The sequence below is a fragment of the Pseudophryne corroboree genome, chromosome 6, assembly GCF_028390025.1.
Source record: "Pseudophryne corroboree isolate aPseCor3 chromosome 6, aPseCor3.hap2, whole genome shotgun sequence".
In the NCBI taxonomy this organism is placed as follows: domain Eukaryota; kingdom Metazoa; phylum Chordata; class Amphibia; order Anura; family Myobatrachidae; genus Pseudophryne; species Pseudophryne corroboree.
In genome coordinates, this window is record NC_086449.1 from 56,187,127 (window position 1) to 56,202,970 (window position 15,844).

The window sequence follows — 15,844 nt, forward strand, 5'->3', positions numbered from 1 at the left end:
GAAATGGGTGTTACTGGGCGGAAACAGGCCGTTTTATGGGCGTGTGGGAAAAAACGCTACCGTTTCCGGAAAAAACACAGGAGTGGCTGGAGAAACGGGGGAGTGTCTGGGCGAACGCTGGGTGTGTTTATGGCGTCAAACCAGGAACGACAAGCACTGAACTGATCGCACAGGCAGAGTAAGTGTGGAGCTACTCTAAAACTGCTAAGTAGTTTGTGATCGCAATATTGTGTTTACATCGTTCGCAGTTTTAAGAAGCTAAGATTCACTCCCAGTAGGCGGCGGCTTAGCGTGTGCAGCTCTGCTAAATTCGCCTTGCGAGCGATCAACTCGGAATGAGGGCCATGGTTTTGCCCCGGTGCACAGTTACTTGTTATTTTTGTTTTAATTCCAAATCAGAGTCAGACATTTGTGCACATGCCTATGGCACAACAAAGGGCACTGGATTATTGGGAGGTAAGGTGCTAGTTAAGTTTTGTTGAGGCCGAGGATATTTGTATACATCTTACAAGACTACCTAAAAAGGTTCAGCCATCAGCTAGATTTGTTTTTGAACTCTGAGCCATTTCATCCCCATTTGAATCTATAGGTCATGTTTTCCCAACCAATATTATAGGTCATCGCATCGGCTGCAGCCCATAGAAGCCGGCAAGGGCTGACAATAAGACAGGGAGTGGCTTCCTACTGGAAGCTAGCTCTTTGCTAATCGCAGCCCAGACTGGCAGTCACCTCCCAATGGGACTGCCTGTTCTGTGTGTGACTGGCAGGTAGGACTTCCAATGGGAAGTCACTGCCAGTCACAGTGTAGCCAGTGCAGTCATGGACTGCAGCTGGTTTACTTAGGTGGCAGATTTTACTGGGTGTGGGGGGGGGGGGGGGGGGGTGCTAGGGGCAAATAGGAAAAACCCACCACTGGTCCCGATTGTGTTTGTTCAGAGTCTAAGGTGTGATTTCTGACTCACACATGTAGAAGAACATTGAAAATGTGTTGGGCGTTTCTGGGTGGTGGCGGGTGATTTTGACAGGACGAAAGAACAAACAGAAGTATTGGGAACCAGCCGGAGGGACGCGATCCACACAAGAGAGACGAAGTTTGAGCGTGACTCAAGGTAGGCAGTGTTAGGGAGAGACAGTCAGGTTTCACTGACTGCAGCTGCAGCACGGATCGTAGCTCCGGCAATTGGAAAGGAACCCATGTACAGGACTTCCACATCAGCACAAAAGTGCTGTAATAATTATATAGTATACTAATCCTTTTTATTCCACAGGTGTTTGCAAACTTACATTTCAATTTAGCGCTCCCTTCCTCATGTTTCTAGCATGTCACCCTACAGCCAGCATACCCCACACAGTGCTGCATGTCACCCTATGGTCAGCATACCCAACATTTCACCATACAGCCAGCATACCCCACAAGTCACCATACAGCCAGCATACCCCACAAGTCACCATACAGCCAGCATACCACACACGTCACCATACAGCCAGCATACCCCACACGTCACCATACAGCCAGCATACCCCACACGTCACCATACAGCCAGCATACCCCACATAGCGATACAACCATCAAACCCCATATAAATGGCTGTCTCTCCAGGCCTCAAAGTGCCTCCACAGCCACAGCCCCCTTGTCTGTTCAGCCACCCATTGTCTCCTCAACCAACCCCTTCTGTCTCTACAGTCCAGCCAGTGTCTCTCCAGCTCTCACAGTATATCTTTGTTCCAATAATTGATTTGTTGGAGATATAATTTGCCACTTATATTGGATTTTCATTTTTTTCAAATGTGTATATATATATATATATATATATATATTAGAGATGAGCGGGTTCGGTTTCTCGGAAACCGAACCCGCCCGAACTTCAGGGTTTTTACACGGGGCCGAGCAGGCTCGGATCCTCCCGCCTTGCTCGGCTAACCCGAGTGCGCCCGAACGTCATCATCCCGCTGTCGGATTCTCGCGAGGCTCGTATTCTATCGCAAGACTCGGATTCTATATAAGGAGCCGCGCGTCGCCGCCATTTTCACACGTGCATTGAGATTGATAGGGAGAGGACGTGGCTGGCGTCCTCTCCGTTTAGAGTGACTGACTAGTACAGAGAGACACAAATTTTGGGAGCATATAGGAGGAGTACTACTTGCTGCTGATAGTGTGACCAGTGACCAGTGCCACCAGTTTACTAGTACAGAGAGACACAAATTTTGGGGAGCATATAGGAGGAGTACTACTTGCTGCTGATAGTGTGACCAGTGACCAGTGCCACCAGTTTACTAGTACAGAGAGACACAAATGTTGGGGAGCATATAGGAGGAGTACTACTTGCTGCTGATAGTGTGACCAGTGACCAGTGCCACCAGTTTACTAGTACAGAGAGACACAAATGTTGGGGAGCATATAGGAGGAGTACTACTTGCTGCTGATAGTGTGACCAGTGACCAGTGCCACCAGTTTACTAGTACAGAGAGACACAAATTTTGGGGAGCATATAGGAGGAGTACTACTTGCTGCTGATAGTGTGACCAGTGACCAGTGCCACCAGTTTAGTTACTAGTACAGAGAGACACAAATTTTGGGGAGCATATAGGAGGAGTACTACTTGCTGCTGATAGTGTGACCAGTGACCAGTGCCACCAGTTTACTAGTACAGAGAGACACAAATGTTGGGGAGCATATATGAGGAGTACTACTTGCTGCTGATAGTGTGACCAGTGACCAGTGCCACCAGTTTACTAGTACAGAGAGACACAAATGTTGGGGAGCATATAGGAGGAGTACTACTTGCTGCTGATAGTGTGACCAGTGACCAGTGCCACCAGTTTACTAGTACAGAGAGACACAAATGTTGGGGAGCATATAGGAGGAGTACTACTTGCTGCTGATAGTGTGACCAGTGACCAGTGCCACCAGTTTACTAGTACAGAGAGACACAAATTTTGGGGAGCATATAGGAGGAGTACTACTTGCTGCTGATAGTGTGACCAGTGACCAGTGCCACCAGTTTAGTTACTAGTACAGAGAGACACAAATTTTGGGGAGCATATAGGAGGAGTACTACTTGCTGCTGATAGTGTGACCAGTGACCAGTGCCACCAGTTTACTAGTACAGAGAGACACAAATGTTGGGGAGCATATAGGAGGAGTACTACTTGCTGCTGATAGTGTGACCAGTGACCAGTGCCACCAGTTTACTAGTACAGAGAGACACAAATTTTGGGGAGCATATAGGAGGAGTACTACTTGCTGCTGATAGTGTGACCAGTGACCAGTGCCACCAGTTTACTAGTACAGAGAGACACAAATTTTGGGGAGCATATAGGAGGAGTACTACTTGCTGCTGATAGTGTGACCAGTGACCAGTGCCACCAGTTTAGTTACTAGTACAGAGAGACACAAATTTTGGGGAGCATATAGGAGGAGTACTACTTGCTGCTGATAGTGTGACCAGTGACCAGTGCCACCAGTTTAGTTACTAGTACAGAGAGACACAAATTTTGGGGAGCATATAGGAGGAGTACTACTTGCTGCTGATAGTGTGACCAGTGACCAGTGCCACCAGTTTACTAGTACAGAGAGACACAAATTTTGGGGAGCATATAGGAGGAGTACTACTTGCTGCTGATAGTGTGACCAGTGACCAGTGCCACCAGTTTACTAGTACAGAGAGACACAAATTTTGGGGAGCATATAGGAGGAGTACTACTTGCTGCTGATAGTGTGACCAGTGACCAGTGCCACCAGTTTACTAGTACAGAGAGACACAAATGTTGGGGAGCATATAGGAGGAGTACTACTTGCTGCTGATAGTGTGACCAGTGACCAGTGCCACCAGTTTACTAGTACAGAGAGACACAAATTTTGGGGAGCATATAGGAGGAGTACTACTTGCTGCTGATAGTGTGACCAGTGACCAGTGCCACCAGTTTACTAGTACAGAGAGACACAAATTTTGGGGAGCATATAGGAGGAGTACTACTTGCTGCTGATAGTGTGACCATTGACCAGTGCCACCAGTTTACTAGTACAGAGAGACACAAATTTTGGGGAGCATATAGGAGGAGTACTACTTGCTGCTGATAGTGTGACCAGTGCCACCAGTTTACTAGTACAGAGAGACACAAATGTTGGGGAGCATATAGGAGGAGTACTACTTGCTGCTGATAGTGTGACCAGTGACCAGTGCCACCAGTTTACTAGTACAGAGAGACACAAATTTTGGGGAGCATATAGGAGGAGTACTACTTGCTGCTGATAGTGTGACCAGTGACCAGTGCCACCAGTTTAGTTACTAGTACAGAGAGACACAAATTTTGGGGAGCATATAGAAGGAGTACTATTTGCTGCTGATAGTGTGACCAGTGACCAGTGCCACCAGTTTACTAGTACAGAGAGACACAAATGTTGGGGAGCATATAGGAGGAGTACTACTTGCTGCTGATAGCGTGACCAGTGACCAGTGCCACCAGTTTAATTAATCCGTTCTCTGCCTGAAAAAAAAACGATACACAGTGTGACACAGTCACGTACCATATCTGTGCTCAGCCTCAGTGTGCTGCATCATCATATGTAATAATATCTGACTGTGCTGAGTGCTCACACAGCTTAATTGTGGGGGAGACTGGGGACTGGGAGCAGTTAGAGCAGGAGTGCATATAATATATTTTAAGTACAGTGCACACTTTTGCTGCCAGAGTGCCACACTGCCAGTGTGACTGACCAGTGACCAGACCACACTGACCCCCAGTATATTGTGATTGTCTGCTTAGGACGGAGTACTACTTGCTGATAGTGTGACCAGTGACCATTGACCACCAGTTTAATTAATCCGTTCTCTGCCTGAAAAAAAACGATACACAGTGTGACACAGTCACATACACATACCATATATGTGCTCAGCCCAGTGTGCTGCATCATATGTAATACTGTATATCATTATCTGACTGTGCTGAGTGCTCACTGCTCACACAGCTTAATTGTGGGGGAGACTGGGGAGCAGTTATAGCAGGAGTACATATTTTTAAGTACAGTGCACACTTTTGCTGCCAGAGTGCCACTGCCAGTGTGACTGACCAGTGACCACTGACCACCAGTATATTGTGATTGTCTGCTGACCACCAGTATATTGTGATTGTCTGCCTGGAAAAGTTAAACACTCGTCGTGTGGTGTTTTTATAAACGCATTCTGCAGACAGTGTCTAGCAGGTCCGTCATTACATTATATACCTGTCCGGCTGCAGTACTAGTGTGATATATATATATATTTTAATTTTATCTCATTATCATCCAGTCTATACTAGCAGCAGACACAGTACGGTAGTCCACGGCTGTAGCTACCTCTGTGTCGGCAGTCGCTCGTCATCCATAAGTATACTAGTATCCATCCATCTCCATTGTTTACCTGAGGTGCCTTTTAGTTGTGCCTATTAAAATATGGAGAACAAAAATGTTGAGGTTCCAAAAATAGGGAAAGATCAAGATCGACTTCCACCTCGTGCTGAAGCTGCTGCCACTAGTCATGGCCGAGACGATGAAATGCCATCAACGTCGTCTGCCAAGGCCGATGCCCAATGGCATAATACAGAGCATGTAAAATCCAAAACACCAAATATCAGTAAAAAAAGGACTAAAAAATCTAAAATAAAATTGTCGGAGGAGAAGCGTAAACTTGCCAATATGCCATTTACCACACGGAGTGGCAAGGAACGGCGGAGGCCCTGGCCTATGTTCATGGCTAGTGGTTCAGCTTCACATGAGGATGGAAGCACTCAGCCTCTCGCTAGAAAAATGAAAAGACTCAAGCTGGCAAAAGCACAGCAAAGAACTGTGCGTTCTTCGAAATCCCAAATCCACAAGGAGAGTCCAATTGTGTCGGTTGCGATGCCTGACCTTCCCAACACTGGACGTGAAGAGCTTGCGCCTTCCACCATTTGCACGCCCCCTGCAAGTGCTGGAAGGAGCACCCACAGTCCAGTTCCTGATAGTCAGATTGAAGATGTCAGTGTGAAGTACACCAGGATGAGGAGGATATGGGTGTTGCTGGCGCTGGGGAGGAAATTGACCAGGAGGATTCTGATGGTGAGGTGGTTTGTTTAAGTCAGGCACCCGGGGAGACACCTGTTGTCCGTGGGAGGAATATGGCCATTGACATGCCTGGTGAAAATACCAAAAAAATCAGCTCTTCGGTGTGGAAGTATTTCACCAGAAATGCGGACAACATTTGTCAAGCCGTGTGTTGCCTTTGTCAAGCTGTAATAAGTAGGGGTAAGGACGTTAACCACCTCGGAACATCCTCCCTTATACGTCACCTGCAGCGCATTCATAATAAGTCAGTGACAAGTTCAAAAACTTTAGGCGACAGCGGAAGCAGTCCACTGACCAGTAAATCCCTTCCTCTTGTAACCAAGCTCACGCAAACCACCCCACCAACTCCCTCAGTGTCAATTTCCTCCTTCCCCAGGAATGCCAATAGTCCTGCAGGCCATGTCACTGGCAATTCTGACGAGTCCTCTCCTGCCTGGGATTCCTCCGATGCATCCTTGCGTGTAACACCTACTGCTGCTGGCGCTGCTGTTGTTGCTGCTGGGAGTCGATGGTCATCCCAGAGGGGAAGTCGTAAGACCACTTTTACTACTTCCACCAAGCAATTGACTGTCCAACAGTCCTTTGCGAGGAAGATGAAATATCACAGCAGTCATCCTGCTGCAAAGCGGATAACTGAGGCCTTGGCATCCTGGGTGGTGAGAAACGTGGTTCCGGTATCCATCATTACTGCAGAGCCAACTAGAGACTTGTTGGAGGTACTGTGTCCCCGGTACCAAATACCATCTAGGTTCCATTTCTCTAGGCAGGCGATACCGAAAATGTACACAGACCTCAGAAAAAGAGTCAACAGTGTCCTAAAAAATGCAGCTGTACCCAATGTCCACTTAACCACGGACATGTGGACAAGTGGAGCAGGGCAGGGTCAGGACTATATGACTGTGACAGCCCACTGGGTAGATGTATGGACTCCCGCCGCAAGAACAGCAGCGGCGGCACCAGTAGCAGCATCTTGCAAACGCCAACTCTTTCCTAGGCAGGCTACGCTTTGTATCACCGGTTTCCAGAATACGCACACAGCTGAAAACCTCTTACGGCAACTGAGGAAGATCATCGGGGAATGGCTTACCCCAATTGGACTCTCCTGTGGATTTGTGGCATCGGACAACGCCAGCAATATTGTGTGTGCATTAAATCTGGGCAATTTCCAGCACGTCCCATGTTTTGCACATACCTTGAATTTGGTGGTGCAGAATTATTTAAAAAACGACAGGGGCGTGCAAGAGATGCTGTCGGTGGCCAGAAGAATTGTGGGACACTTTCGGCGTACAGGCACCACGTACAGAAGACTGGAGCACCACCAAAAACGCCTGAACCTGCCCTGCCATCATCTGAAGCAAGAAGTGGTAACGAGGTGGAATTCAACCCTCTATATGCTTCAGAGGTTGGAGGAGCAGCAAAAGGCCATTCAAGCCTATACAATTGAGCACGATATAGGAGGTGGAATGCACCTGTCTCAAGCGCAGTGGAGAATGATTTCAACGTTGTGCAAGGTTCTGCTGCCCTTTGAACTTGCCACACGTGAAGTCAGTTCAGACACTGCCAGCCTGAGTCAGGTCATTCCCCTCATCAGGCTTTTGCAGAAGAAGATGGAGGCATTGAAGGAGGAGCTAAGACAGAGCGATTCCGCTAGGCATGTGGGACTTGTGGATGGAGCCCTTAATTCGCTTAACAAGGATTCACGGGTGGTCAATCTGTTGAAATAAGAGCACTACATTTTGGCCACCGTGCTCGATCCTAGATTTAAAACCTACCTTGGATCTCTCTTTCCGGAACACACAAGTCTGCTGGGGTTCAAAGACCTGCTGGTGAGAAAATTGTCAAGTCAAGCGGAACGCGACCTGTCAACATCTCCTCCTTCACATTCTCCCGCAACTGGGGGTGCGAGGAAAAGGCTCAGAATTCCGAGCCCACCCGCTGGCGGTGATGCAGGGCAGTCTGGAGCGACTGCTGATGCTGACATCTGGTCCGGACTGAAGGACCTGACAACGATTACGGACATGTCGTCTACTGTCACTGCATATGATTCTCTCCCCATTGAAAGAATGGTGGAGGATTATATGAGTGACCGCATCCAAGTAGGCACGTCAGACAGTCCGTACTTATACTGGCAGGAAAAAGAGGCAATTTGGAGGCCCTTGCACAAACTGGCTTTATTCTACCTAAGTTGCCCTCCCACAAGTGTGTACTCCGAAAGAGTGTTTAGTGCCGCCGCTCACCTTGTCAGCAATCGGCGTACAAGGTTACTTCCAGAAAATGTGGAGAAGATGATGTTCATTAAAATGAATTATAATCAATTCCTCCGTGGAGACATTGACCAGCAGCAATTGCCTCCACAAAGTACACAGGTAGCTGAGATGGTGGATTCCAGTGGGGACGAATTGATAATCTGTGAGGAGGGGGATGTACACGGTGATATATCGGAGGATGATGATGAGGTGGACATCTTGCCTCTGTAGAGCCAGTTTGTGCAAGGAGAGATTAATTGCTTCTTTTTTGGTGGGGGTCCAAACCAACCCGTCATTTCAGTCACAGTCGTGTGGCAGACCCTGTCACTGAAATGATGGGTTGGTTAAAGTGTGCATGTCCTGTTTATACAACATAAGGGTGGGTGGGAGGGCCCAAGGACAATTCCATCTTGCACCTCTTTTTTCTTTAATTTTTCTTTGCGTCATGTGCTGTTTGGGGAGTAGTTTTTTGGAAGGGCCGTCCTGCGTGACACTGCAGTGCCACTCCTAGATGGGCCAGGTGTTTGTGTCGGCCACTAGGGTCGCTTAGGTTACTCACACTGCTACCTCATTGCGCCTCTTTTTTTTCTTCTTTGCGTCATGTGCTGTTTGGGGAGTAGTTTTTTGGAAGGGCCGTCCTGCGTGACACTGCAGTGCCACTCCTAGATGGGCCAGGTGTTTGTGTCGGCCACTAGGGTCGCTTAGGTTACTCACACAGCTACCTCATTGCGCCTCTTTTTTTTCTTCTTTGCGTCATGTGCTGTTTGGGGAGTAGTTTTTTGGAAGGGCCGTCCTGCGTGACACTGCAGTGCCACTCCTAGATGGGCCAGGTGTTTGTGTCGGCCACTAGGGTCGCTTAGCTTACTCACACAGCTACCTCATTGCGCCTCTTTTTTTCTTTGCGTCATGTGCTGTGTGGGGAGTGTTTTTTGGAAGGGCCGTCCTGCGTGACACTGCAGTGCCACTCCTAGATGGGCCAGGTGTTTGTGTCGGCCACTTGGGTCGCTGAGCTTAGTCATCCAGCGACCTCAGTGCAAATTTTAGGACTAAAAATAATATTGTGAGGTGTTCAGAATAGACCGAAAACGAGTGTAAATTATGGTTATTGAGGTTAAGAATACTATGGGATCAAAATGACCCCCAAATTCAATGATTTAAGCTGTTTTTTAGGGTTCTTTGAAAAAAAACACCCGAATCCAAAACACACCCGAATCCGCAAAAAAAAATCGGTGAGGTTTTGCCAAAACGCATTAGAACCCAAAACACGGCCGCGGAACCGAACCCATAACACAAAACCCGAAAAATTTCAAGTGCACATCTCTAATATATATATATATATATATATATATATACACACACACGAACAAAAAAAAAAAACAGCGGCACTCCAGGACTTTTAAAATCAGAAGCTTGTGTATTAAAGCATTTCAAGCAATGCAGGTGCCAACGTTTCGGGGCCTGTAGCCCCTTTGTTCACCTTGACAAAGGGGCTATGGGCCCAGAAACGTTGGCACCTGCATTGTTTGAAACGCTTTATTACACAAGCTTCTGATTTTAAAAGTCTCGGAGTGCCGCTGTTTTCTATTGTTCCTGTATCCATACCATGTGACGGATGGCACCAAGGCAGTACTACTAACCGTTTTAGGAGTGCCAGACTGACTACAAGTATACACACACACACACACACACACACACACACACACACACATTTATATACAGCACTGATCACACCCCCATATCAGTAGCCACCCGCCGGCTATACTGGTCACACCCCACGTGGAGGCACAAAATAGGCCCTTCATAAATTTCAGCTCCAGTGCCCATGAGGACCTTAATCTGGCACTGAATTCATGGCATGCCACCCATGTCTTGTCCATGCAAAGCCAGAAACCCAGCAAACCTTCACTGGAGGCAGGCCTGCGATGATGCAATTTCTGGTGTTCTACCCACCCCAATTCCACCCACCGGCCTCCTCCTCTTCCTAGAGAACTCCAGGACTGTGATTTGCCAAAGTCAGCAAGTATTTGGTAATGTAAAACAGTTTACCTGCTTTTTAGAAAGGGATCTATTTATCAAATAGTGGGGCCCATTTATCAACGAGTGATAAAATTTGCTGTGAATGATGATACTCATTGCGTTTGATAAATAGGGCTCCAGCCAATCAGCTCCCAACTGTCATTTTTCAAACACAACAGTTAGGAGTTGTACACATGACAGTGCAGAGCTGATTGCCTGGAGCAACATTTATCATACGCAACGAGTTTTATCATCCACAGGTTTCATCACTTGTTGATAAATGAGCCCCTGCACTAAGGACACCGTGCATTGGTTTGAGTATGTCGATACAAAAATGTTGACGTGCTTTTTTGCTCGTTTTAGCTTAACCCTTAGCCCTAACCCTAAAACTAAACCTAACCCTAAGAATCACCCAGAAAAAAAATCCACATGTCGTCATTTTTTGTGTCACCATGTTCAATGTCAACCTTTTGAACGTATCAACATTTTAACCCCCGTCAACATAGACACTGTCAACCTAGTGCCAATTGACCTACTGGTGTCGACCTTCTGCTTGTAGAGCACGTTATATTCTGTCATTGGTATGTCAATATTTGGTGCTTTGTTGTTGCAATATTGTGAAATCTTTTTCATGTTGAATTATTTGAAGACTGGATGTTACTGTTACTATCATTACGCACTGGAGTCACCTGCTGGGAAGTCTTTTAAGGCTGACCTTGAGAAAGACCCCGGAGAGGGTCGGAACGAGTGGGTACCATAACGGGGAACCGGAGGACTGCTGACGGGAACACATGTGAAAGAGCCTGGAGCTGCAGCACGGGATCTATTCCCTTCATGTTTGTAAGAACTGTCCGTTGCCAGTTCTTTTCATCCAACTGGTAATTATTCATTCGGCAAGTCTTCTCAGTTTCCCCCCGCAAAAACCCGTATCAAGTAACCCGTGTAACTACCTGGGTAGGACACGGGAATGATCCGGGGAGGGTTGTAGTGTAAACGGAAGCCGTGTCAATGCAACACGGCTCCCGTTTACACTGTATGGACGGGCGGCGCTGGGAGATCATGTGATCTCCCAGCGCCGCCACTGCCGCGTCACTAGCAGCATCACCAACCCGGCAATATGCCGGGTTGGTGAGCGCAGTGGGAAAGGAGGCTGAGCATGGTCCGCAGTCGGGTAGCACCCGTGTCAGGCTCCTGTCTGCGACCCGTGCTCAGTAGGTGGAAAAGGGGTATAATTGTGAACGCTGTTACACTTGGAATGTTTATCACACATGTCTATGGGGGTCATTCCGAGTTGATCGCTAGCTGCTTTCGTTCGCTGTGCAGCGATCATGCAAAAAAATGCGGCGCAATGCGCACGCGCGTCATACTATTACAACGAACGTTGTAGTTTCACACAAGGTCTAGCAAAGCTTTTCAGTGGTACTGCTGGCCGCAGAGTGATTGACAGGAAGAGGGCGTTTCTGGGCGTCAACTGACCGTTTTCATTGAGTGTTCGAAAAAACACAGGCGTGCCAGGAAAAATGCAGGCAAGGCTGGGTGAACGTAGGGCAAGTTCATGACGTCAAAACGGGAACTGAACAGTCTGAAGAGATCTGAGTAGGTCTGAAGCTACTCTGAAACTGCACAAAATATTTTTGTAGCCGCTCTGCGATCCTTTTGTTCGCACTTCTGCTAAACTAAGATACACTCCCAGTGGGAGGTGGCATAGCGTTTGCACGGCTGCTAAAAACTGCTAGCGAGTGAACAACTCGGAATGACCCCCTATATGAGAACACTTGAAATGGTTCTCTGACAACATTGGTAATTGAATGTCTCTTACCTAATCTGTCAACTGGATTCATTCGGTGCAAACAGCTTGCACTTTTTTGTATCAGAATTTACTAATTTTATTTGTGATATGCTCTGTGATTTTATGATGTTTTATTAACACGGTATTACACTATGCACTCTATTTTTCTCTTCTGATCTCCATAATATTTGACTGAGAAAAAGAAGATAAGGAGTAAACAACACTGACATGTTTCCTACATTGGAATAAGTACCTTCTCAGATTATTCTATGCGCTGGTGTAACTGATATCTCAATTTTTTTCTTTTTTTTAACATCAATAGTTTTTATTGAATTTTATATGGAATGCAAAAAGGAAAAGAAAAAAGGAGGGGGTACAGAAAAAAGAACAGGGTGGGGAGGCATGTACATGTCAATAAAATGCAACATACATATAGAACAGATAACATAACACTAAGTAGGTATACAGGTATCCTAGTCATGTTAACGGTTTGAAATGCGCATAGGTAATTCAATATGGTTTCTCTACTCCGTCTCTAGTATCCGGTGGGGATCGGTTGATAACATTACAAATGTAATATCTAGTGTAAACCAGAGGGGAAAGTATGAGAGATAGAGCACTCAAGAAGTAGAAGATTTCTCATTAAGGCTGAATTGTAAGGGGGACGACAGCCCCGGGTGTGATATGAGGGTAGAGCCTTCCCCCTCCGTGACGTATTCATGCCAATGGAACCATTTCACAATGGGAGAGGAAGCAGAAGAGGAATAAGGCACACATTCGGTTTCCATAGTATAATGGAAATTAACTTTATGAAACACCTTTAGAGCAGGGGGGACCGCCGCCTGCTTCCAGGCTTGGGCCAAGGTTGCCCTTGCTGCTATACAGATGTGTCCCAACAAGTAACTCTGGGAGGATGATACCTCCAGGGGATACTGATATCTCAATTTTAGTTGCATGGTTCTGTGGTGGAGGTTTGGAAAAAACCTCATTTAGAGACTCAGGCCCTCATTCCGAGTTGATCGCTCGGTATTTTTCATCGCATCGCAATGAAAATCCGCTTAGTACGCATGCGCAATATTCGCACTGCGACTGCGCCAAGTAATTTAACATTGAAGTTAGTATTTTTACTCACGGCTTTTTCTTCGCTCCGGCGATCGTAGTGTGATTGACAGGAAATAGGTGTTACTGGGCGGAAACACGGCGTTTTAGGGGCGTGTGGGAAAAAACGCTACCGTTTCTGGGAAAAACGCAGGGGTGGCTGGAGAAACGGGGGAGTGTCTGAGCGAACGCTGGGTGTGTTTGTGACGTCAAACCAGGGACGACAAGCACTGAACTGATCGCACAGGCAGAGTAAGTGTGGAGCTACTCTAAAACTGCTAAGTAGTTTGTTCTCGCAATATTGCGAATACTTCGGTCGCAATTTAAAGAAGCTAAGATACACTCCCAGTAGGCGGCGGCTTAGCGTGTGTAACTCTGCTAAAATCGCCTTGCGACCGATCAACTCGGAATGAGGGCCTCAGTATCATCAGCTGCTTAGGTGTTCTTTTCTAGCATTGTATGTGACCTGCTGGGAAATGCATATTACTCTCTGGTGAGCAGAGTGTAAAGGCTGTGTGTGCCTATAGTGAGGCTAAGCAGGCAGCTGTCTGAGGCTGCGCGGGTATTGGGGGGAAATGCTGGCAGCAGGCAATGGTGCAAGGAACTAAATTATTATTATTATTATTATTATATGCAGTATATGTATATGCTTTGTATATATATATATATATATATATATATATATATATATAGTAAAATAAAAATGCCTTTAAACTTTAAGCTTGAATAGATTTCTGCACAGCCCAAACTTCCCCTCATACCCCCAACCCCACTGTTGCTCCTGCTGGGTTTAATTAGCTGCTAGTCCAAAGTCAGGGCCTAATTCAGCACAGAACATTGCTGCGGCAGCGTTCAAATGCTGAAGCCCTGTGATGTGCAAATTCCTCTGCCTGATTGACAGGCAGAAGCATTCGCGGAGTGAGAGGGGGTGCTTACTCAGTGATTAAGGAGCGTCGCAGTGGTGCTAGGGGGGTGGAGTCTGGACAACGCAGACATGTCCGGAATGTTTGTGGGGCAGGCCGTGGTGTCTTGTGTGATGTCACACTAGCACTGCATCCCAAAACATGGCGCGTGGCTGTCTGCCTTCGCAGCTAGGTTGCCCCCCCAACATGTCATAACCAGTGGACATGACCATAATACGGGTGTGGTTCATCAAATCGACAGTATCTAGGTCGACAATGTTTAGGTCGACCACTATAGGTCGACAGTCACTAGGTCGACATGGATGGAAGGTCGACAGGGTTTCTAGGTTGACATGTGCTAGGTCGACAGGTCTAAAGGTCGACATGAGGTTGTTGTTTTTTTGTGTCGTTTTCTTCGTAGAGTGACCGGGATCCCAAATTAGTGCACCGCGTCCCCTCGCATGGCTCGCTTCGCTCGCCATGCTTCGGGCATGGTGCCTTCGCTCCGCTACCGCTTCGCTCGGCACACTTTACCGTTCCAATCGTAGTCCACGTGGATCGTAAAGTATGAAAAAATTCAAAAAAAGATTATTTAAAAAAAAAACTCATGTCGACCTTTAGACCTGTTGACCTAGCGCATGTCGACCTAGAAACCCTGTCGACCTTCCATCCATGTCGACCTAGTGACTGTCGACCTAGAGTGGTCGACCTAAACATTGTCGACCTAGATACTGTCGATCTTCAGACCGGATCCCCCATAATACATCTACTACACCCTATACAGACATAGGACACTACACCCCCAACATGACCCGACTACTGGATATGATCATGTACAATACTTTAAATATTCCTGTATATGTATCTTGTACATCGTACTGGAGAACTGATCCTGAATACTGAGCCTAAGAACCAAAGTAAGGGAAGAAACTTATCAAAATGTAAAACAAGGAAAAATCATTAAACACAGGAATGTCTCTGGCCACCTGGATACTATGACTATATACTGTGCACTGGCAGCATCTCCCTAATGGCTATAGGCATATAACTCAGTGTCTTTGTGTTTTGTACTTACGGTTCTTGTGCATTGAGGCCGCTCAGGAGGGAGAACAGCGTGATAAATAGGACTCCTCGCCCCATCATACAGTCAGGGTACTGGACTCCTCGCTCTATCATGCAGACAGTGTAGTTTGTTACGTGATGGAGAGAGGTTTATATGGGATAAGCATTTTAAGCAAAGATTGCATTAATCAGTAACTGGGAGCTCAGCCAAAATCAGTAAAGGGAAAAAGTACAAACTTGTGCAACTCTCCAAACAAAGCTATCCAAACACTATGGCAGCAAATCCTGATGCAGATCACCAGAGACACAGGTATAGTACAAAACCTGGCACTGGTGCAGCACATCTCCTAATACAGGTAACCCACAAAGACACGGGTACAGTACAACCCATAATTCAGCTAACCACTGAAGAGAGACACAGGTACAGTACATATCCTAATGCTTCTAACCACTACAGAGAGACACAGGTACAGTATAACTATCAATGCAGATCACCACTAGATAGAGGCACAGGTACAGTACAACTCCTAATGCAGCTAACCACTACAGGGAGACACAGGTACAGTACAACTCCTAATGCAGATCACCACTAGAGAGAGACACAGGTACAGTACAACTCCTAATGCAGATCACCACTGGAGAGAGAAAC

The 15,844-nt window shown here is 46.8% G+C and overlaps 1 protein-coding gene across 1 annotated transcript in view; it reads right to left on the bottom strand.

Moving 5' to 3' along the window:
* The window catches only part of LOC134936115 (complement C3-like), a 159,736-nt gene extending 144,396 nt beyond the window's left edge, over window positions 1-15,340 (bottom strand). Inside the window, exon 1 of the mRNA XM_063931025.1 lies at window positions 15,209-15,340. Within this exon, the coding sequence (XP_063787095.1) occupies window positions 15,209-15,309 (101 nt within the window). The 5' untranslated portion in view covers window positions 15,310-15,340. The remainder of the gene's footprint in view (window positions 1-15,208) is intronic.
* Between the last annotated feature and the right edge of the window lie 504 nt (window positions 15,341-15,844).